The sequence below is a fragment of the Antechinus flavipes genome, chromosome 2 (genome assembly GCF_016432865.1).
Source record: "Antechinus flavipes isolate AdamAnt ecotype Samford, QLD, Australia chromosome 2, AdamAnt_v2, whole genome shotgun sequence".
Taxonomy (NCBI): Eukaryota; Metazoa; Chordata; class Mammalia; order Dasyuromorphia; family Dasyuridae; genus Antechinus; species Antechinus flavipes.
The window spans coordinates 55,060,195-55,085,779 of record NC_067399.1 but is presented as its reverse complement, the minus strand read 5'-3'; the positions used below and the strand labels follow the sequence as shown (position 1 = coordinate 55,085,779).

Genomic DNA, 25,585 nt, shown 5'->3' with positions numbered 1-25,585 from the left:
TTAATTGGAAAATTTGGGATCAGATCTGTTATTTCAGTGCAGATATAATTGCTGAGTCTTTATTGGTGATCTTTGAAAGACCTTCAATGAGAGCAGGAAGCTTCAGAACCATAATGGTAATGGACTCTGATATTTCACATTTTGTTCTGTCCATTCCCCACTTAGATGGATGGCCACTGTGACTAAGCTATAATGGCCACATCTTGTTAAGGACCATATCTAAGTGAAAGGGCAGGCCAATTTTCAGAGAGCCTCCACAGCTGTGATACTTGAAGGAGTTGCAAAGTAGCCTTTACTGATGCAGCTGTTGCTTATGGATTGGGAATGAAATAAATTAGAGGCAAGAGGGAAGAGGAGAAAGGTCAGAGAACGCAACTGCCTCTCAGTCTCCTTGTATCATCATCATTCTCTCAAATGAAGAGATCCATTCTACAGGTCTGAGTTAGCTCTCTAGCAGCCACTGGCAAGTGGCTCCCGTATTGCAACATATGGCACCCGAACATGAGGCATAAGAAACACAAGAAACAAAGAAGCAGCAGCACCCAAGAGCTGTTTGTGAGTAGGATCCTCCCAGGAGAGTTACTTTGGTAACCCTTGGGGAAGGAAAGGGAGAAGTGCCCCAGTAAGACTTTTTTAATTGGGGTAATTAAATAGGCCAACACATCAAAGGGCCGAGCCAGGAGACTGATGAGAGATTTATGAAAAATGCCTGTTCTGATTACAGTCCTCTTCTCCATTTGAAAGTTTGCCTCCATGACATCTCACAAGATTCAATACTTGCTATAGTGCTGTTTGCATTCCCTAACATGCAGACTCAGATATCATAGCATGTGAACTTAGATAACAGCTAATTTATAAACTTACAGACCATGCTACGGAGGGAAAATAAGCACATTTCCATAAAACAAAACATGGGGAATTGTTAAGGACCATGCCTAAGTGAAGGAGCAGGTCAGTTCTCCAAGAGCTTCCATAGCTATGACACTTGAAGGAGTTGCAAAGCAGCCTTTGCAGATGTTCCTTGTGGATTGGGAATGAAATAAATTGAAGGCAAGAGGGAAGAGGAGAGAGGTCAGAGAATGCAACTCTTCTCAGTCTCCTTGTATCATCATCATCCTCTGACATGAAGAGATTCATTCTAGAGGTCTGAGTTAGACCTCCAGCAGCCACTGGCAGGTGGCTCCCGTATCACAACATCTGGCATTACAAACACTATTTTCTTGTTGTTGTTTTTTGCCTCTTTGCTACTGTGGATGAGAGAAATCCTTCGTATACCATATTGGGAAGATAAAGGACATTTCTAGGAGTATTGGAGTATTGGTCTGCTCGTCAAAAAGCCAGTCAAGTAGACTAGCCAAGGTAGCCTATCACGATAAAGGCACGTGTTCCAGACTAGACTGAATTACTGTGGTAATAAGTACCACAAGGCAAATGTCATACTTCAACCTTTAAGTCAGCATATCACTCTCTTTTAAAACATCTACCACACTTCAAACAGCTATTTTAATCCTGACTACTTGGCAACGACTCCACCATTACCCCCTACCCTGAACACACTGAAAAAAATAAGCCAGAATCATAGCCTTTCCCTTAACTTGCCCTGTTTCAGAGTCAAGGTCATTGCTGTACCTACAACAGTGAACACTGGGGTACACCACCACGGGGTCTCACTGGTCAGAGATTCCTAGGAACTCTCAGAACTTACCCAAAGTTTTGCACAGATTGTCATTCTAGCTGAGTGACATCTCAAACACCAGCCCATTTTCTGTCCACTGGGCTGAGAGTCCACCACCCACAGAACTCAAGGCCCCAAAGTACCTGTAGCCAGGCCAACAAACCCTTCTCTCACACATTTATTCCCACCCTTTTCCAGAACTCTTTCAACTGGCTAAAGCCTTGAAAAGGTCATACACAAAGCCAGGTCTATAACTATCTGGAAGAGGACCATAGTTCACAAGTTTTAAAATACTGGATAGTATTTTAAAAAGGGAAGGAATAGTATATTTAAAAGTAACAATATTTGCTATAATGAAATTTGATCTATATGTTATTTTTACTTGTGTTATTTAAATTATGAAGTGTAACAATTTGAATTAGAATACATTTTACCAAATTCTCCTTTTAGCTCTACTGCAATAGGGAACTGCATATAAATCAGTCAAATGATCAACAAAATGCTAAAACAGAAGTTTCAACGGCATTTCCTTATACCACATTTTAACACTAGAGGACACTAGAGGATCATCTACCTTAAAAAAAAATTTTTTTTAGAGGGGAATTCATAGAATCTTATAGAATATCCTTTCCTCTGGTCCCCTTAGGAGGGACTTTAAAGATGATCTTATCCAACCTGAGTAATCTTCCATTGGGAGAAACTGAATCCTAGATTTTCCCAATGAGACAAAACCACCATAACAACAATGAATAAAATCTAGGTTGTTATATTCTCAAGATAGTAATCCAAAAAAAAATTATAAATAATTTACCTTATTTATTCAGTTCATATAGATGATTTTCAATTTTCTACCTAAGTGCCAGGTAGTACTTGATATTCCTTTTGGGATGCACTTAAAAAATGAAACCATAAATCTTTTTTAAGTATATAATAAATTCAATATCTAAATTTCTGGGCTGTCCTGTTTTACAAAGCATTTCCTTCCAGACTTCTATTCTTCCTATGAATTTTAAGTTGCTTCAAGGACACTTTTTAAATTTAATTTTTTCAATTAACAAAAATCTATTTTGTCTCTTTCATATTTCAAACTTCCTTTGGAAAAAACAAAAATAAAAACAAAATCTTGTGACAAATAAACAAATTCGCATGTCAGCTGTGTCCCCAAGATATATGTTGTATTCATTCTCTGATTTATTTTTTAAAATAACATTTTATTAATATTTCATTATTTTTATAACACCAGAATATTCTCCCTTTCCCTCCCCGAGAACTATTTCATTTAACAAATAACATTTTTTTTAAAAAAGAAAGAGGTAGAAAAACAATTATAAAAACTGATGCACAGAACAAGTCAGAAAAATATATACAATTTACCACCTTCATGGACCTCCTACCAAGATAAAATAGTGGGAGTAGGAATATCCTCTCATTTATCTTCAATGGGCCATGTGTTATTTCTAATTTTGCAACATTTACTTTTCACTGTTTTATAATTGTTCTTTCCTCAATATTATTGTAGTTGTTATTTTCTTGGCTCTGCTTACCTCATTGTGTATCAGATTGTGTAAATTTTCCCATGGTTCTCTATATTCACATTTATAATTTCTTACAGCACATTAATATTTCATTATATTTTTGTATAATTTGTTTAGACATTCCTCAATCAATGGGTGTCTATTTTGTCTTCAATTCTCTACCACAAAAAGTACTGCTAAAAAAATCTTCATATATATGGGATCAATGATATACAAAGTTTTATAATTAGTCCAGATCAAAAGATATGGACTTTTTTTTTTTCACTTTATGTGTATATTGGTTTCCAAAATGATTATATTGAAATCACAACTCCACCAAACATGCACTAGTATATATATTTTCTTATAACTCTTCCAACATTGATTACTGCTGTTTTTTTATTATTGTTGCCTATTTGTTAGGTATAAAATAAAACCTCAGGGTTGCTTTGATTTGAATTGTCTTGTCATTCAGTTAGAACATTCTTTCATATAGTCAAAAGCTTATAATTCTTCTTTTGAAAAAACTTGTTTGTCCTTATAGTTTTGATCTAAATAAAGATAGAGGTGTTTTTTAGCTTTTCAGTAAGCCAAGACTCTGAATGAGATAATTTTTACAGAAAAAAGGAAGAGCATCCAAAAACTAAACAGCAGCATCAAAGATGGGGAAAACCATACTATTGGTTACAAAGCTTGAAGCATCACAGACACATGGAACAATCTGATTAACTGGAAATTAAGAGTCAGGGATTAGTAATGACCCTTTCTTTCATCCCATAGCTAAGAAATGTTAATTTTTTGAATTCACCAGCAAGGACTGCTTAGTGATAGTGGATCAGAGTTATTTGCATAACAGACCAGACTCCCAGGCTTTCAACTGAATCCTTCAAGAATAATAGATTTCCTTGAGACAAGAAAAAAAAAAAAAAACAGTAATTAGCAGATCTGAACTTCTGAACTTAGCTCAGGGACTTACACAGGAAAGCTGAATTTTCAAACTTTGAGAAAATTCAAACATGACTTTGACAGTTACAAAAATGTCAGTGATGAAACAGAATAAAATCAATAACAAAATTAAATCAATTTATTTTTCTCAATTTTCAATATCCTTTGCCTTTATATCCTTTCTATTTCTTTAAGAAGTGTTTTATAATTGAATGCATATAAGTATTTCATGTATTTGGATAGACTGATCCCAATATTTGGTGAATTTTATTTTTATTATTTTATTTATTTATTTATTTATTATTTTATTTATATTATTACTTTTTGAATTAGTTATTACTATATAGAAATGCTGGTCATTTTTGTAGGTTTATTTTTGAAGCTTCACTTTGCTGAAGCTATTTTTTCTCATTGTGGGTTTCATAGGATTTTTTAAGCAAATGAGGATGGCATCATGGTTTTTATCTCCTCTACGCCTACAGAACAAGAAGTTTTAAATTGCACCAAGACATTTGGGACCTGAATTTATGCCATTATTTTCTTCCTCTTATTTCACTGCTATTGATAGCATTTCTAGAACTACATCAAATCATACTAGATAAAGAGAAATCATTTTTGCTTTATTCTTGTACTGATTGGGAAAGCTTCTAGTGTATACTCAGTGCCATGATATATACTTTTGGTTTTAAATATATACCTTTTGTAATACCACAAAATAATTTATCTGTGTATATTTTTGGCATACATGAATACTGCATTTTGTCAAAGGTTTTTTCTGCAACTACTGAGATAAATATATGGTTTGGAATATTTTTGAACACAAACTACTAGGGAAAAACTGTCTAATAAGAACTACAAAGAAAACTGTAAAGCACTTTGTCAGACTAATGCCATATGCCACACTCAGAGACAAAAAATTATATTATAAAATAATCAGAGGAGAATGGATTAGATACCTTTTTATAATTTTAGTTATGGGGAGAACTCAACCCAAAAAGAGATGAGAAAATAATGAAAAATAAAATAAATAATTTTAATTACAAAATGAACAATGCTTTATGAAGCACACTATCCTCATAGCAACAATGAAGAAGTCAGTGACTTAGCATTTATTGCTAATTATGTGCGAAGTATTGGGGATATAAAGAGAAAAGCAGAGATAGCTCCTACTCTCAAAAATCTCAAAAAAAAAAAAAAAAAAGATTATTTTACCCTAATAGAATTGGTGCACTTAAGATAAAAGAAATTGTTAAGAAGGGAAATCTTTGCATAAATTATATTAGATAAAAGCCTGGTTTCAAGAATATACAGGAAACTGATGCAAATATATATACTCTCAAGTGCTAGTTCAAAACAAATTGATTAAAGTCTATCACTAATTTCCCCAAAAAAATATTCAAACTATCAACAAGCACAAGAAAAAAATGCTACAAATCACAAGTAAGAAGAAAAATATGAATCAAAATAACTCTGATTTTATCCTGCAAAACAAAAGGGTTTATCTATCAAAATAGCAAAGATGTATGATAAAAGATAGGAATTTTCAGTCAATTACTGGAGCAGCTCTAGGAAGACAGAAAGACTAATAAATGGCCAATCTGTTCTGTAGAAGAAATAAGGAAAGGTACTGGCCTCTTCTTAGTGAAAATGAGGACAGGGAAAGGAGGAAAGCAGAATGGCTTATCTAGGAGTCTAGAATGTTGCATGTTTTCTCAGATGAGCTCCCCATAATGATTGTGCTTAACTGTATTTGTTATGGGGAAGGCTAATTGTGGAAGAACATATTGAGAAATGACTTCAGCATTGAGAAGACCTCAAAACTTTTTTAAAAAATCTCATATGAATGATAACTTTTTGACTCATGAAAATTCCTTTTCTACTATTCCACTACTGAAAGTCTCAGATCAAAACAGTTCTGATTCTGTTTTATCAGGGATGTCCATTTTTCATACTTACCTGAGAAGTGGCACACTTTCTCAAGATTTCTTTTGTTGCTCCAGGTGGTGGGACAATCTTATTAAATAATCCCGTTCTCAGTCGTGGTGTAGGAACTAACAAAGTTTTTCTGCCCTTTTAGAGGAAAAATTATAAGAGATTACAAATGAAAAAGTATTCTTTATTTTTTCAAATTACATCAGATAGAGTACCTAGCTTCCATATGTTATTTCTGAGCATGACCAGAATACCACCACTTTAAAGTAAGCAATATACAAAGTTAAGTACAGTAATTGCTTTGAGTTTGTGGTACATCTCGATTAAGTGAAACATTTACAGGATGGTCCATTTTACACTATCTCATATCAAACCAATGGCATGGATTTAATGCTTTATATGATGAATATTAATTTCTTCAAACAGTTCTATCATATTCAGTGACTCATAAGGATTTTGGACAACTATAAGTGTAAAGATTTTATCTAAAATCACTTTAATAATTCAAACTGATCAAATTGTATGAGAATTTCAATTATAATATTTTTGTGCTTCCCATGTTCTCATAGCATGAACTCCTGCTGTGTCAGCAGCACAGTCCTTGGTACTTCATGCCTTTAGTGTTATTTTCATTACAAAGTTATATGTCCTACTTATTAATTTATTCACAAAAGTATAATGACCTACCAATACAACTAACTGGTCTAATGATTAATACATTTCAGTATCTGTGGGTCATTACTTGTTATTTTTATTAACAACTCATAAACTCCAAATTTAGCACCCTGGCAGGTATATTACCCCTGTTATCAGAAAAGTGAATAGCCTGCTAAGGGTCAAAGAGCCAGTACCCATCTGGGGCAGGATTCACACTTGGGTTTTCTGGACTCACAGAACATAACCAGAGGGAACCAAAGAGAGGCTGACAGGACCAGCAGGCTTGTTCTATTCAGCCCAGAGGGAAGGAAAGACATCTTGGCCTTGAGAGCTATCCAAGAACACTTGCTGATCCAGGAGGCAGCCACTGACTCCCAAATCAGGACTCCCTCCTGCTGTGGCTGCCATGGAAGGTAACCCTTGGTAAGGGACAGATCAGATTAAATGGCTTCAGCTCTAAGAATGTGTAATTCTGCTATTCTATAAATTCTAAAGTAGTGCTGTGTAGAAAAGAGCACCCTCTTCCTAATCAAGGAGAAGCCACCAACTACACAGAAAGTAGACTGCCTTTATCTGAGTAAAGTATCCAGTTTAGGGAAGACATGATTACCTGTAGTACTATTAGTCGAACTCCTTCCAAAGGTTTATCAGGATCCACTTTAACTTCTTGCATTCTGGAGTAGGCTTCTAGCTCTTTGATATTTTGGCAGGCCTCATAAGACCCCTACATAGGTAAAAAAGATAGACCATCATCTTACTTACATCGAGTGCAAGGAAGCGGGCATTCTTCTGGGGAGCATCAGGATTTACTTTAACAGTGCTAGACCTTTTAAATTCCTGTAAATGCAGCAGCCTTTCAGCAGCATGAGAAGAACCCTAGTTTTAAAGAGAACAGCACATTACTCAAGGGCCTCCTAGATTTAAAGCTGAATAAAGAAAAGCTTCTAACAACCCTCTAGTATGACATAGACTGAGCCAACTTCTCTTTCCTCAAACCTGTGACTACAACTTATGGGAACATATGTGCACAGGTTTGTGCCTTCCATAGGTAGCTAGTAGACCTCTTGTCTATAGCAGTCTCTATTCTACCATTCTTATGTTCTTATGGCTTAAAATTGGCTTTTAAACCATTGACTTAAAATATGGACTTTTGATTAAAAATTCCTTGCAAAGAATTATGCATTCATTAAGTACAGTTACTGAGTGTGGTATTGTCTTATAGGAGGGTTCCAAGGTTTATGTTGAGTGCTGTACAACCACCCTTGCTCATCCCCACTCCTCCCTCCCCTCCTCTCCCCCCTTCCCCCCACACACAGTGTCTTGTCATAGCACCTGTTGCATTCCCTTTGTTCCTCAGTTCTCTGATTCAGCACTGGAAGTTCTGAGCTCTGTAGTGTGGTACTACAGGCCTGGCAGATTTTTGCTCCTAGATTGTGGCCACTTTGCAGGTTGAAGTGGCCAGGGCAAACTTCCACTGCCTAGAGCTTTCCCTGGAATGTATGGAGGATATTGGTAGCTGGGCCTGATTAAAGTTGATTAAAGTTCACACATCACCCCCCAGAATCTGTTATTTCAGCCTTGCTATAGGTAGCATGCGAGGTCAGGTCACACAGGCTGTTAAATATGAAAGATATAATTGAACCCAAGTCCTCTGACTCCAGAATCAGGGTTCTTTCTACTGTCCAATACTATCTGTCATTGTTCTCCCCAAATGCTAGCACTGTTCCTTGGGAAGAGAATTACAACTCCAGGGAAACAAATGTCACCAGCCACTGCACAGTCTAGAGCAGTTCCACTTCTATGTGCTGCCTTAAGCTTTACTTTCCTCACACTCTAAATCACATTCATTCTGGGGGCCAACTTGCTCCTCTGACAATTTACAGCCAGACTATGCCACAATTGCAGGGCATCAACACTGGGACATGCCCTCAATCTGCCAATTATCAATACCTAGATACCAACTTTTTCCTTCACCTCCCTCTTCCTGCAATCAACAAAATGAAATTCTCTCTTACCCGTGGACCAGTACACGCACAACCGCTAACTTGATCACTCCAACAACATCCCTGTTAACTCGGTATCTACACCCTTCTCTTTACCCGTTCTGTAACACTCTGGACCCAACCTGTCACAAATAGTGAGGCAAGCTGGCTCTCTGATGACCATCAAATCACAATGACCTGTATCAAAACACTACTAGCTTGGGGATTAGTAAATGGTAAGTAATCACTAGCAAAGGTTTTATGTCCAGGCTGCCCTCCTTACAGTAGCTGTTACCATTTTTACTTGAGCATCCCCAGAGCTCATAACTATCAATTAAGCTGTAGAGAGGTTACAAATTGTACAAGGAGAGGGAATGTTTACACAGTCCAAGATCTCTGAATCACTGAAGTATGGGTCTGCCATGAGTAAGTATGAATGACTCTACTATCATTGCATAGTATACATGGGTACACATGACAATTATTTGCTTTTCAGAGATTTTTTTTTTTCTCTTGGGTTCACAGATATGTTATAGATGATGACTAACATAAGAATTCTGGCTTCAGATAAGTAGGATATTATTATAATGCAATTTTCTTATATGGCCTCTAAAAAATGATGCTATATTAAATTTAATGGAACATCTTATACCTTAATTGTTTTCTTAAAGAGGCACCAAGTAGAGTGGTCTACTCTAATAGGGAAAAGACAGAAAAAAAATTTAGGGGGGAAAACAGCATAGGCAAGCATGGGGGCACAGATTTGTAATTCATTCTCTAGAGACTGAAGCTATCAGGTTTTTTGGAAATTCTAAGTTGATCGGATGTCAGCACCAGGCTGCCTAGGAAGTAGTGAACCAAGCCAGAATTGGTAATGGAACAAGAGCCTGTGCAATCAGCAGTGGGATAGGACTCATGAGTAACTGTACATTTCTAGTCTGGATGAGATGGGGAAACATAAATTTTCATTTGAAAAGTGTGGGGAGGTGGAAAATCACCTTGATAATTTAGCAATCTTTTCCTTTAATTTATTTTAATGACTTAAGTAAGCTTTCAAAAACCCACTTTGGGTATTCCACTTTTTTTTCATAGGAATTACAGTAGTAGTAAAATAAATCAGCAATCTTTTGCAACTGGCCCAGAAAGTTACTTAGTCCAGAGAGTCCGTGGTTTTATCCAAGAGTGCTTGTTTTAGTCTAACTTGTACAAAACAAACTCTTCAGATCTGAGCTTTTAGCAAAAACAACAAAACAAAAACCTCACTCTAATATGCAAAACCACATTCATCCCTCTCTTGGCTCATGATACATAAAAAAGGCATCAGTCTGGTTGAAGAGAATGATGACTCTTTCCCTCTGAAAACAAGCAAACTGAAGGATTTGAGTTAGGACTCTTTCCTTCTTCCTTGAAAAAAACTTTGCTACTCTTCTATTAAGCACAAACAAATTACCAGATTGGATCAGGTTAAAAACTTTGTTTTCCCACAGCACCACAATAACAACAATAAATATTTATGATTCAAATACTCCCTCATGAGGACAGTGTGGCATTGTGGAAAAAGAACTGGGCTTTGAGTTAGGAGAGCTGGATTCAAATCCTACCTCAGCAAAACCCTTCCTAATGGGAATGTGTGAGATCAAGAACTTTGTTGTTGTGTTGGTTTTCCCTAATACAGTCTTATTTCTAAAAATACTCTGAAGTTAAACCGAGACCTAGAATGGTAAATCAGTAATCATGTTAATTCTATAAATAGTTACTGAGCTCCTACTGTGTTCTAGTTACTTTGTTCAGGACACGGAAGAGTAGTAAGTGACTCCCTGTCCTCAAGGAGCTTACAGTTAAGGTAAGACAAATCCCTCTGGCTTTTCAAAGGAGCTCCTGATTGGGCTTTATCTTAACAGGATATTATTTTCATGGATTTCCCGAGTAAAGCCAACTCTGTGAAAACAGCATCATAAACAATAACATACTCCTAGCCAGGATCAACATTTTATTTGTTATCAAAAAGTGAGCAGTAGTTTTAAGCAGCATCTTATATATTCAGGGCCTGTGCAAATGTGCTCTTAAATCTACAATGATTAGTCACTGCAAATGAAAGTAAAATACATGATGAGAGATGTCAGTAAACATAAATGCTCTAGACACATGGTTTTAATTTTACACTGCTACCAAGTGTTCACAGAATTCTAATCCACCATGAAGAGATACAGTAACAGTATTACTAATGTTATTCATTTAGGAATGTGTTATGTTTATTTTCAATACTCTAGGAAAGCTTAACTACCTTGAAATTAGGAATCCTATGATGGACAGGCCTTGGAAAGTCAGCTATATTTTGTGCTTCCATGTAATCCCAAATCTTTTCACGAATTTCCTGTTTGGAGATACCTAAAACATTAATGAAAGAGGTTTGAATTAACCATCAAATAAACCACTAGGAATCTTACATATGGTCAAAGACTACCATATAAACCTTTAATACATTATAGCCAACAAATCAAAAACCATATATTAAATGCATACGCTGTATCAGGCATTGTCCTAAATGCTGGGGAAACAAAAAAAACAAAAAAAACAAAAAAAAAAAGCAAAAGACATTGCCCTTAAAAAGCTTATAATCTAACAGGGAAGACAATGTGGAAACAAATATGTACAAAGTATAAACAGGATAAATAGAAGGAAAAAGGCACTAGAATTAGTGGTAGCAGAAAGGTTCCTGTAGAAAATGTGACTTTAGTTGGGGCTTAAAGGAAGTAAGGGAAGTCAATAGTCAGAATGGAGGAGAGCGCTCCTGATATGGTACAACATGGTGCCCATATGCTGGGCAGATACTTGGCTTGTAGCTTCTTGCAATAAAATATTAGTCTACCAAATCTAATCCAAAACTAAGGCAAAGTTTTGTTTCTTAAAATGCTAGTTTAATTCACAATGATATGGACAGTGCATCATCTGGGATTAAATTATTCAAGGATGAACAAATGAATATTTAGAGCTTAATAGATCTTCCTACCTAATATGGCTTCAAGTTGAAATAATTTGAAGGGCGTCCCTTTACCTGAAGTAACCCACATTATTTTCAAATATATCTGGGCAATGAGAATGCATTTCCCTATTCTCTTTAACAAAAAACACATGACTGCTTTATTTCCTTTTGAGCACTATTCTGAAACTTACCTTCTCAGGAAATCTTTCCAAGTGAACTCTAGCTGACAATGATCACTACATTAATTGGACTATTACTTCAAATCTTCCTTTGAGATATATTCATTCATATTTTGGAATATTACTATATAATAACAGTCATATTTACTGTTACAACTACATTTATCTTCCTAATTATTTGATCAGACTATACATTTCAATAATAAAGTTTGCAAAACATTTTACAAATATTATTCTAACCAATGGCAGAGCATTGGCTCTGGATTAAGCAAAACTGAATTGAAATCTAATCTCAGACACTAACAATTCCACAGAGTCACTTAATCTCTTTTTGCCTCAAAAAGTAAGACTAATAACAGGTCCTACTTCTCAGGAAAAGTACTCGGTACAATATGTGGCACACAATAGGTACTATATAAATGTTTATTCCTCTTCCCCTCACAACCACCCTATCAGGTAGGTGATATTTTAATCTCCATTTTGTAGATGAAGAAATTGAGGGTCTCAAGGGATCACACTGATAGTTAGTGCCTCAGGCTGCATTTAAATTCAGGTCTTTTTGACTCCCAGTCCAGTTCCCTATACCTTATACCACCCTGTTGCTTCTAGAGATACATGATTTCCCAGAAGAGCTCCTCTGCCAGATGCAGACTGCACTTCATCCATTAAAGTCCTCCCAATGTGATGAAGGCTTTCTGTTACCCCACATTCTAACTGGCTGGTCCACTTCCTCTTCCAATCATACATCTTCTGGATTATATTTTAGAACATTTCTTGCAAGTCATTGCTGGTAATATTTATGACCATTATTATGTTAGTAACATTCATAATCATCATGTGCATTACTAAATGGCCTTTGGGCTACTTTCAATTTTGATTTTCTAGAGATTGGGCTGTCCTGTCATTTACAGTATACTTGGATTAAAAAGATGTGGGGGGTTTTGTGACGGTAGTAGTTGTTTCTAGGAGGAATATGGGAATGCCCTAAGAGCTATATACTTTCCAAGATGCTCTCCTACTAATCAAACTTTGAACCCAACTCATTATGTTGTCTTGCCAATTGACCAATTCAATGAACTGTTCACATTCAATTGCATATACCAGATAGATTAAAGAGGTCCATGAATTTGAATAGGAAAATACATCACATTGCTATTTGGGATAACAACTAAACTAAAATGTAGTTTTACATTCAATTATAATTTTAAAAAATTATTTTTGAGTAGGGGTTTATAGGTTTTACCCAACCACCTAAATACCTTAAAGGATCATGATCTATTTTATATAATGGGCATTATCCTTTTTTTTTGTCATGTGGATCATTATGCTGAAATCTTTTGGGAGACTGTCAAATTCATTTAGGATAATGTACAGTATTTGAGAGATGGATCAAATAAAATACAGAAAAAAGAATATGGTATGGAGGATTGTGTCTTGTATAATGAACTCCTCTAACTAGACTCTAACATCTCAAGTCCCAATGAACTTATGTGGAGAAGTGTAAATAACAGTAAAGAAGAGGGAGATAGAAAGACTGACTGGACCAGAACAAATATACACAATGGAAATCCATGTTGGCAGTAGTGTAACTTAAAATATTATGAGATTACTTGAAAAGTTACTTGAAAAAAAGAGAAAATACTGAACACCTGGGAAAATATCATAGGTGGTATAACAGAACAGTAGTAACCATCAACCACTGCCTGCTTTATCTCTATAAAATCAATGTTAGAATGATTTTATTCAAATATTATAGGTAATATTTTTAGTGAGCACACTTATTCCTGTTTTATGCCTCACAGAAGACTAAAATTTAGAAATTGTCTAATCCCCACATTCTTAAATAGTGGTCTGTAACCCTATATGGGGTCCTGTAACTGAATGTGGAGATCACAAACTTATGATTTATTATTAGTGTATGTTTGACTTGTATACCTATTTTATATACTTATATACTTGGGATCACAAAAATTTCTTGGATGAAAGAGTCTCAAGTGGAAAAAATTTAAGAAGCTCCAATCTAGTTCAATTCTGATTTTATAGGCATGAAGACTGAAGTCCAGAAAAAGGAAGTGATTGATCAGAGGTCACACAGGTTGTAACTAGTATAGTCAATGGAACTTTGATTCCAAGTTCAGGGTTCTCCTTCTGTTCCATGAAACTTTGTGTTGGCAAGGAAGTACTACCAACATCGTATCTTTTGTATGAAAGAATAACAGACATTCAACAGGTGTTCAAAAGCCTTCTGCATCAAAGAAACATAATGGCATCTATTTTTGCACCTTTCAGTTGGATATTTAATTATGAAGACATGGCTTGCTATAGAATATCTTTTGCAAAAGCCTCCTTGTTCCTCTTCCTTTCTCAGATTTGCATCAAGGAAAACATCAATATGGGGACAGATCATTTTCCAGAGAGATAAAATAGTTATCTTTTCAATTTTCCCTTGACTGCTATTTTGGGGCAGTCATGATTTTTACATGACTAGAGTTCCATATTTTTCCCTCTTTAGACACCCTGAAAAATCAAACACATACTGCCTTCAAATGTATCACTTGAAACACAAAGGTTTCCTATATATTTTTTGTCTTGTCAAACCACTTATTTCATTCTCCTCTTCTTTAGGATAATGTCTACTGGGACCAGAGATGCTGAGTCCAAAAGCAGTGATTCTACAGTTTGTTAGTGAAACCCTGAGAAATATGTTCCATTTTTCATTTGTTTGTTGCTCCTCTTTCAATTTCATTTTAACAACTGATAAAATCTGACTGAATCAGTTCTCAGCTCAAGTTTTCAGTAAACTCATTTTTCCAGGTCCTCTAAGACTTTTCATTGTTTAATAAAGTAATAATGCTTAATTTTTCATATTCACCTGTGGTAAAATTTAGGAAAGGAGGTTAAATTCCAAACTGTTACTCTTATCTGTCACATCTTTCTACTTCTAAGAAGGTCAAATGCTTGATGGCAGAGGTGATTTCTAGGCTCTTTTGGCTTCTTTGTTTTGACAATTTCTTTCTTTACCAAATGATGATAATCTGTTTCATATCTGTTCATTTTCTTCAGCATCAGCAGCTTATTTTGTTAACTCTGGTTGAGGTTGTTACCAGATTATATTAATGATTATAAAAATTATACAATGATATAAAGCTTACAAAGTACTACACATAATATTCCCTCACGTGATATTCAAAACAACCCTTTGAGATGGGTAATCCAGGCAAAATCACTATTTTATAAAACAGAAAAGTAAAATTTTAAGAGGTTCAGTGACTTGCCTGAAGATTAGAGGGGAGATTTATAGCCAGAATTCTAGTCTTACATTCTTTCTGCTAACCTATGATATTTGTAAAGCTGGAAAGTTTAAAAAAAAATAAATCTATCAAAGCTACATACTTATAGAGTAACACATAAATCAAAGTCTTTTTTAGATGAAACACAAAAATTATATCCCTTTCACTAATTCATCAGCAAAATTTAGGTACTAGGCAGAACAATCCTAGGCAGTAAGAAAAATTCTAAGTTTAAAGAAAATATAAGTGTTCTTCTGGAGTTTATAGAATAGCAAAGGAATAAAGAGAGAAACAGATAAATATCTTCAATAGTGAATACAAAGGTTGTAAAACAAAGAGATCTGTTAGGTTGAGAGGCAATCATCTATGAGCAGGCAGGAGGTTCAGAAAGAGTAGGAACAAAGAGAAAGTTTAACCAGGAACTGACAGAGTCCATTTTTGGACAGAAATTATTTTCTTGAAAATAATTTAACTCTGAAGGGAATGTGTATCTTTGTAGGATGAATAAGATACTGGGCCTGGAGACAAGAAGGCCTGACTTCAAATCTGACTTCAGACTCTCATTAATTTAGCCATTTAACTGTTCCTCAGTTTTCTCAAATGTAAAATGAGATAATAATAGCATCAACTGAACAGCTTTGAAGATAGAACAATCTTTTCAGATAGGTTGAAAGTATCATCAAAGTATATTTATCACAGGATATGGGTTCAAATTCTAATTGTTACTTTACTGTTTGTGTGACTTTGGACAAGTTACTTAGCTCTCCTAGGCTTCAGTTATTTCTTCTATCTGGAAAATCAGAGAGTAGAACTAGATCAGAGATGTCCAGAATGCACCACAACAAATGACACTTAATTGTCCCTATTTCTATATGACTCTAATATTACAGGACTAGGTGTCTGTGAAGATCAATTCAAAATCTAAATTTATTAGCTAAGGTCACTAATGAATGACCTCATTATTATTCATTGCTTAAATAGTTAATTTTGAGTATCTCCTATAAGTTTGGCACAGAGCATCACTACATTATCAAAAGTTTATCCACGAAGATGGCGGAGAGGAGGCTCACAGTTGCATAAGCTCCGCGCTTTCTCTCACTATCCACTTCATTACAAGCCTCTGAATCAATGCTTGACTGAAAAAAACCCACAAATAGTTACCAAGAGAAGCCATCCTTGAGATCCGCCAAGAAAGGTCTGTCTTTACTGGAGGGCTGGGGCGGTTTTAGATCGGGCGCAGGCTGAGGGCAGCGGCAGTGAGAGCACGGGAGCAGACTGGAGAGGGGGTGGGGAGTGATCGCAGCTGTCTCTGCGGGGAGAGCTTCGCTACAGGTTTGGAACCTGCAGCAAGTCAACAGCCCAGCAGAGAAGCTAAAAACACCGGGGCTGAAGAACACAACCGCAAACAGCTGGAGTCTCTCAGGACCTGGCCGCCCCCCCCTTCCCCCCCCTCAGTGACTCAGCACGCTTTGGGATCTCAGAGCGCAGGCGCAGCACAGTCCTGCTAGTGCCTCACTGCAGCCACCTGCAGTCTGTAGAGGAAGCTCGATAACACACCCAGCCCCCCCCCAAAGAAAGACTCCAGTTTTTTCTGTTTTTCTTTGGTAGTTTGTCTCTGATTAATAGACAGAATGAGCAAGAAGCTGAAGAGGACTTTAACCCTAGACAGCTTCTACACAGATAGAGAGCAGACTCTAAATCCTGAGGAGACTAAAAACAGGCAGTCCCCAGGTGATTCCCCAAAGGAGGAGATCGTCTGTTCCTCAGCACAGATGAACCTCATAGAAGTGATTAAAAAGGCTCTCACAAGGGAGCTAGAAGAAAAATGGGGAAAGCAGAGTGAGGCTTGGCAAAAGGAGAAGGAAGCTTGGGAAAAGGAGAGGAGGCTTGGCAAAAGAGCCTGGAGAAGTCAGTTAAAGAGAGAGTGGATAAAGAAGTAAAATCCTTGAAAAATAGGATTAGTGAACTGGAAAACAAAATTGGCGAAATGGAAAAAAATTCCACAGAACAAAAGAACTCAATTGGACAATTAGAGAAGATTTTAAAAAAGTGAGTGAAGAGAATACTTCACTGAAAATCAGAATTGAACAAGTGGAATTGAATGACTCGAGGAGACAAGAAGAATCAGTCAAGCAAATCCAAAAAAATCAAACAATGGAGAAAAATGTGAAATACCTTCTGGGAAGACAACAGACCTGGAAAACAGATCCAGGAGAGACAATCTGAGAATCATTGGACTCCCAGAAAAACATGATGAAAAAAAGAGCCTGGACACTGTCTTCCAGGAAATTATCAAAGAGAACTGCCCAGAAGTCATAGGAACAGAGGAAAAAATAAACATTGAAAGGATTCATCGATCACCCACTGAAAGGGATCCTAAAATCAAACACCAAGGAATATAGTGGCCAAATGCCAGAACCCTCAGATGAAGAAAAAATATTGCAAGCGGCTAGAAAAACCCAATTCAAGTATCAAGGAGCCACAATAAGGATCACCCAGGATCTGGCAGCATCCACATTAAAAGATCGAAGGGCCTGGAATATGATATTCCGAAAGGCTAAGGAACTTGGTATGCAACCAAAAATAACTTACCCAGCGAGAATGAGCATCTTTTTCCAGGGAAGAAGATGGACATTCAACGAAGTAAGCGAATTTCATCTATTTCTGATGAAAAAACCAGAACTTAACAAAAAGTTTGATCTACAAATATAGAACTCAAGAGAAATCTAAAAAGGTAAAGATTAATCTTGGGAACTATATTTTGACTATATAGATGTATAAAGAATACATGTATACCTTGTTCTAGAAATTGATGTGGAAAGGACATTGTACCAGAAAAAGGGTAAAGTGGGGGTAGTACATCTCATGAAGAGGCATAGGAAACCTATTATATCTGAGAGAAAGAATGGAGGGGGATGAATATAGTGGGTATCTTACTGCCTTCAGAATTGGCTTTAAGTGAAAAATCTTAAGACATATTCAATCTATGGTGAAACTTCTCCCATCTCATTGAAAAGTGAGAAGGGAAAAGTGGAAAGGGAAGGAATAAGCTAAGCGGAAGGGAATACGGGAACTGGGAGGGAAAGGGGTAAGATAGGGGGAGGAACTCTAAGGCGGGGGGAGGGACACTAAAAAGGGAGGGCTGTGAGAAGCAAGGGGTGCTCACAAGCTTAATACTTGGAAGGGGGGGAAAGGGGAAAGAAGGGAGGAAAGCATAAACCGGGGTTAACAAGATGGCAAGTAATACAGAATTGGTCATTCTAACCATAAATGTGAACGGGGTAAACTCCCCCATAAAGAGGAAGCGGTTAGCAGAATGGATTAAAAGCCAGAATCCTACAATATGTTGTTTACAGGAAACACACCTGAAGCGGGGAGATACATGCAGGTTAAAGGTAAAAGGTTGGAGCAAAATCTACTATGCTTCAGGTGAAGTCAAAAAAGCAGGGGTAGCCATCCTGATCTCAGATCAAGCTAAAGCAAAAATTGACCTAATTAAAAGAGATAAGGAAGGACACTATATCTTGCTAAAGGGTAGCATGGATAATGAAGCACTATCTATATTAAACATATATGCACCAAGTGGGGTAGCATCTAAATTCTTAAAAGAGAAACTAAGAGAGCTGCAAGAAGAAATAGACAGTAAAACTATAATAGTGGGAGATCTTAACCTTGCACTCTCAGAATTAGATAAATCAAACCAGAAAATAAATAAGAAAGAAGTCAAAGAGGTAAACAGAATACTAGAAAAGCTAGATATGATAGATCTCTGGAGAAAATGTAATGGAGACAGAAAGGAATACACTTTCTTTTCAGCAGTTCATGGAACCTATACAAAAATTGACCATATATTAGGACATAAAAACCTCAAACTCAAATGTAGTAAGGCAGAAATAGTAAATGCATCCTTTTCAGACCACGATGCAATGAAAATTACATTCAACAAAAAAGCAGGGGGAAGTAGACCAAAAAATAATTGGAAACTAAATAATCTCATACTAAAGAATGATTGGGTAAAACAGCAAATCATAGACATAATTAATAACTTCACCCAAGAAAACGATAATAATGAGACATCATACCAAAATGTATGGGATGCAGCCAAAGCGGTAATAAGGGGGAATTTCATATCTCTAGAGGCCTATTTGTATAAAATAGAGAAAGAGAAGGTCAATGAATTGGGTTTGCAATTAAAAATGCTAGAAAAGGAACAAATTAAAAACCCCCAGTCAAACACTAAACTTGAAATTCTAAAAGTAAAAGGTGAGATCAATAAAATTGAAAGTAAAAAAACTATTGAATTGATTAATAAAACTAAGAGTTGGTTCTATGAAAAAACCAACAAAATAGACAAACCCTTAGTAAATCTGATTAAAAAAAGGAAAGAGGAAAATCAAATTGTTAGTCTTAAAAATGAAAAGGGAGAACTCACCACTAACGAAGAGGAAATTAGAGCAATAATTAGGAGTTACTTTGCCCAACTTTATGCCAATAAATTCGACAACTTAAATGAAATAGAAAAATACCTCCAAAAATACAGCTTGCCCAAACTAACAGAGGAAGAAGTAAATATCCTAAACAGTCCCATCTCAGAAAAAGAAATAGAACAAACTATCAATCAACTCCCTAAGAAAAAATCCCCAGGACCAGATGGATTTACATGTGAATTCTACCAAACATTTAAAGAACAATTAACTCCAATGTTATATAAACTATTTGAAAAAATAGGGATTGAAGGAGTCCTACCAAACTCCTTTTATGACACAGATATGGTACTGATACCTAAACCAGGTAGGCTGAAAACAGAGAAAGAAAATTATAGACCAATCTCCCTAATGAATATTGATGCTAAAATCTTAAATAAAATATTAGCAAAAAGATTACAGAAAATTGTCACCAGGATAATACACTATGACCAAGTAGGATTTATACCAGGAATGCAGGGCTGGTTCAATATTAGGAAAACTATTAGCATAATTGACTATATCAATAACCAAACAAACAAAAACCACATGATCATCTCAATAGATGCAGAAAAAGCATTTGATAAAATCCAACATCCATTCCTAATAAAAACACTTGAGAGCATAGGAATAAATGGACTTTTCCTTAAAATAGTCAGGAGCATATATTTAAAACCATCAGTAAGCATCATATGCAATGGGGAAAAACTGGAACCTTTCCCAGTAAGATCTGGAGTGAAGCAAGGTTGCCCACTATCACCATTATTATTTAATATCGTATTAGAAACACTAGCCTCGGCAATAAGAGTCGAGAAAGATATAAAAGGAATTAGAGTAGGCAATGAGGAAACCAAACTATCACTCTTTGCAGATGATATGATGGTATACCTAGAGAACCCCAGAGATTCTACCAAAAAGCTATTGGAAATAATTCATAATTTTAGCAAAGTAGCTGGCTACAAAATAAATCCCCATAAATCCTCAGCATTTTTATACATCACCAACAAAACCCAACAGCAAGAGATACAAAGAGAAATTCCATTCAGAATAACTGTTGATACCATAAAATATTTGGGAATCTATCTACCAAAGGAAAGTCAGGAATTATATGAGCAAAATTATAAAAAAGTCTCCACACAAATAAAGTCAGACTTAAATAATTGGAAAAATATTAAGTGCTCTTGGATTGGCCGAGCGAACATAATAAAGATGACAATACTCCCTAAACTAATCTATTTATTTAGTGCTATACCAATCAGACTTCCAAGAAAATATTTTATTGATCTAGAAAAAATAACAACAAAATTCATATGGAACAATAAAAAGTCGAGAATCTCAAGGGAATTAATGAAAAAAAAAATCAAATGAAGGTGGCCTAGCTGTACCTGATCTAAAATTATATTATAAAGCAGCAGTCACCAAAACCATTTGGTATTGGCTAAGAAATAGATTAGTGGATCAGTGGAAAAGGCTAGGCTCACAAGACAGAATAGTCAATTATAGCAATCTAGTGTTTGACAAACCCAAAGCCCCTAACTTCTGGGAAAAGAATTCATTATTTGATAAAAACTGCTGGGATAATTGGAAATTAGTATGGCAGAAATTAGGCATGGACCCACACTTAACACCATATACCAAGATAAGATCAAAATGGGTCTATGACCTAGGCATAAAGAACGAGACTATAAATAAATTAGAGGAACATAGAATAGTTTATCTCTCAGACTTGTGGAGGAGAAAGAAATTTGTGACCAAAGATGAACTAGAGACCATTACTGATCACAGAATAGAAAATTTCGATTACATCAAATTAAAAAGCCTTTGTACAAATAAAACTAATGCAAACAAGATTAGAAGGGAAGCAACAAACTGGGAAAACATTTTCACAGTTAAAGGTTCTGATAAAGGCCTCATTTCCAAAATATATAGAGAACTGACTCAAATTTATAAGAAATCAAGCCATTCTCCAATTGATAAATGGTCAAAGGATATGAACAGACAATTTTCAGAGGATGAGATTGAAACTATTACCACTCATATGAAAGAGTGTTCCAAATCATTATTGATCAGAGAAATGCAAATTAAGACAACTCTGAGATACCACTACACACCTGTCAGATTGGCTAAGATGACAGGAAAAAATAATGATGAATGTTGGAGGGGATGCGGGAAAACTGGGACACTAATGCATTGTTGGTGGAGTTGTGAACGAATCCAACCATTCTGGAGAGCAATCTGGAATTATGCCCAAAAAATTATCAAAATGTGCATATCCTTTGATCCAGCAGTGTTTCTATTGGGCTTATATCCCAAAGAAATACTAAAGAAGGGAAAGGGACCTGTATGTGCCAAAATGTTTGTAGCAGCCCTGTTTGTAGTGGCTAGAAACTGGAAAATGAATGGATGCCCATCAATTGGAGAATGGCTGGGTAAATTGTGGTATATGAATGTTATGGAATATTATTGTTCTGTAAGAAATGACCAGCAGGATGAATACAGAGAGGCTTGGAGAGACCTTCATGAACTGATGCTAAGTGAAATGAGCAGAACCAGGAGATCATTATACACTTCGACAACGATATTGTATGAGGACATATTTTGATGGAAGTGGATTTCTTTGACAAAGAGACCTGAGTTTCAATTGATAAATGACGGACAAAAGCAGCTACACCCAAAGAAAGAACACTGGGAAACGAATGTGAACTATCTGCATTTTGTTTTTCTTCCGGATTATTTATACCTTCTGAATCCAATTCTCCCTACGCAACAAGAGAACTGTTCGGTTCTGCAAACATATATTGTATCTAGGATATACTGCAACATATCCAACATATAAGGACTGCTTGCCATCTAGGGGAGGGGGTGGAGGGAGGGGGAAAAAAAATCGGAACAGAAAGAAATGGTGTCAATATAATGTAATTATTAAATAAAAAATTTAAAAAAAAATAAAAAAAAAAAAAAAAAAAAAAGTTTATCCACTTGATCATTTAACATGGTAGGGAGTGATATGGGGGGCTGTGAAGAGGGAATCACCAATAAATATTTATTAAATGCCTATTTGTGCCAAGTGGGCAGCTAGGTATTGCCAAGTCTGGAGTCAGGAAGACTCATTTTTCAGAGTTCAAGTCCAACCTAGACACTTATTAGTTGTGTGACTCTGGACAAGTCATTTAAACCTTTTTGCCTCAGTTTCTTCAGTCCTCAAGTGATCTGGAGAAGGACATGATAAACTACTTCAGTATCATTGACCAGAAAACCCCAAAGGACATCACAAAAAGTGAAGTGACTGAAAAATGACTCAATAGCAACTGAAATGTACGTTTTAGTTATAAAGAGGCAAAAAGTGCCCTTCCCTTAAGGAATTTGCAATCTAATGGGATTTAATTTAGGACTTCTTAAACTTTTTCTGCTTCAAACCCCTTTTCACTCTAGAAATTTTTATATGACCTTGGCATAGAGATATATAAAATGGGTACACAAATCAAATCTTTACTGATAATAAATTGTAATTTCACAAACACCACAACCCCACATGGGCTTGTAAACCACAGTTAAAGAAGCTGGAATTTAATCGATGTAAAGGATTTCACCAATGCTGACCCATTATACTTGTAATTTAATCTTAGGTGCCTCGGACATTGAGTGGTGAAGGGATTTATGTGTGGTCACCCAAAAGGTAGTAGAAAGCACAGCTGGCCCTCCTATAAAACACTGCTTCACTTCAGTTACTTCAAACCTTAAAAAACAACAAAAACCTGCATTTTGTTTTCACTTGCATTATAGTATTATGTGACTTCAGGCCTCAACTACTTGGGGCCTGTTTCCTCATTTGCAAAATGAAGGGGTTTGGGGGAGGGAGTGACAGGAGTAGATGGAATGCCTCACAAGGTCCTATGTAAGTTCTAAATTTATGGCAGTTGGAAGGGAGCTCAAAAACCAAGACACCTACCCCATACTTGAACAAGAATCCTATCTCCAATATTCCCAGCAATCAATCAACCAGTTCTGCCTCCTAACCTAAAACAGCCCAGCTTATTTTTAGATAGTTCTAATTGTGAGGAAATTTTCCTTCTATCAGGGAATGACAGTGGACAGAACACTGGCATTAGTCAGGAGACTTGGGTTCAAATTCCTCCTCAGATATTTATGTATAAACTGGACATTTATAAGTATGTCCTTGTCCTTGTTGATGAAATGTGCACATTAAATGGGCATGTACTCTCTTCTCACCAGGTCCAGGTAACCTGGAGCAGAGTGAAGATGTAAAAATGCCAGAATGGGGGGCAGGGCAGCAAGGTGGTGACATCATGCAGTAAGGAGGATCTGAATTCAAATCTAAGCCAGATATGTGATCCTGGGCACTGCCTCAAAAAAATAAAGCATCCCACACTGGGATTCACAAGGCCCTTATTTGGACTCTAGGCCTGTGAATGGCTAGTTCAGGGATGTCAAGTAAGATCTCTGGTTCCCTGTCCAATTCTAAATTCTACAACTGTCAGCTGTCCTAAATTTAAAAAAAAATATATATTTCTGTGGGCAGATCATATGTGTATATCCAGGCTCTTGCCTTGGTGACCAAAGTCCTAATGATTTTGCTAAAATGCAAGTTTGCTCCTGTTCCTCCCTTACTCAGTAAAGTAAGTGGCTCCCTACTTGGACTGTGTGACATTCAAAGTCTTCTATAACCACTGCAGCTTTCTTACACCTTCCTCCCATCCACACTCCGAATTAGGGTCACTGGCCTCCTGACTCCCAGCATTCTCTCTGGCTGTTCCCCATATACACACATATGTGTGTATATAGCTATATAAGCATGACGTTATATGCATGTGTGTGTATATATGTTTATATGTGTACATATACACACATACGTACAAAGATCTTACATGTCTGTATGCATATATACATATAGGTTTACATATAGATATATACACACGTGTGTCTATACATGCATAGTGTGCATAGATATAAGATAACCAAGAACACACATGTATATATATATAAACATGTATATGTAGAGAGAGAAGATAAGCAGGAAGTTTATATATGTGCATACATATATGTGTGTATATAGATATATATGTATGTATAGATAGACGTAAATATAACTAGAAAACTATACATAAATAACTTATATATGTGTGTATATATATCTATATAAATGTACAAACACACATATATACACAAGTATATGTACATATATAGATATAACCAGGAAATATATAAATATATACATATATCTTACATACATATGTACACACATGTGTGCATATAGATTAACCAGTTACTTGCAAATAACATCTATGTATGTCTATGTGTACATATGTGTATACATATATGTATAAGATAACCACGATAAGAAAGCCTTATATATGCTTGTGTACATATAAAATTTACATATATGCATATAGAGAGATATAAATATAAGATAAAAAGTTATATATATGTACATAGAGACATACATCTATAAACATGTAGTACACATACACGTGTATGTATAGATATAACCAAAAGTTATAGAATTCACATACATATGTGTTTCCAAAAGTTATAGAATTCACATACATACGTGTTTCCAAAAGTTATAGAATTCACATACATGTGCTTCCAAAAGTTATAGAATTCACATACATACGTGTTTCCAAAAGTTATAGAATTCACATACATGTGCTTCCAAAAGTTATAGAATTCACATACATACGTGCTTCCAAAAGTTATAGAATTCACATACATACGTGTTTCCAAAAGTTATAGAATTCACATACATGTGCTTCCAAAAGTTATAGAATTCACATACATGTGCTTCCAAAAGTTATAGAATTCACATACATATGTGCTTCCAAAAGTTATAGAATTCACATACATACGTGTTTCCAAAAGTTATAGAATTCACATACATATGTGCTTCCAAAAGTTATAGAATTCACATACATGTGCTTCCACAAGTTATAGAATTCACATACAT

The 25,585-nt window shown here is 35.8% G+C and overlaps 1 protein-coding gene across 4 annotated transcripts in view; it reads right to left on the bottom strand.

The window, feature by feature from the left end:
- Positions 1-25,585, bottom strand: part of MTHFSD (methenyltetrahydrofolate synthetase domain containing) — a 49,169-nt gene that overhangs the window by 22,787 nt on the left and 797 nt on the right. For 2 of the 4 annotated variants that reach the window (XM_051974833.1, XM_051974835.1), the window contains exons 2-4: positions 10,990-11,093; positions 7,334-7,447; positions 6,091-6,204 (exon numbers count right to left, since the gene is read on the bottom strand). In XM_051974833.1, the coding sequence (XP_051830793.1) occupies positions 6,091-6,204; positions 7,334-7,447; positions 10,990-11,093 (332 nt within the window). Of the gene's footprint in view, positions 1-6,090; positions 6,205-7,333; positions 7,448-7,485; positions 7,600-10,989; positions 11,094-25,585 lie in introns of those variants that run through there. The other 2 variants (XM_051974834.1, XM_051974836.1) reach the window with 2 other exon arrangements.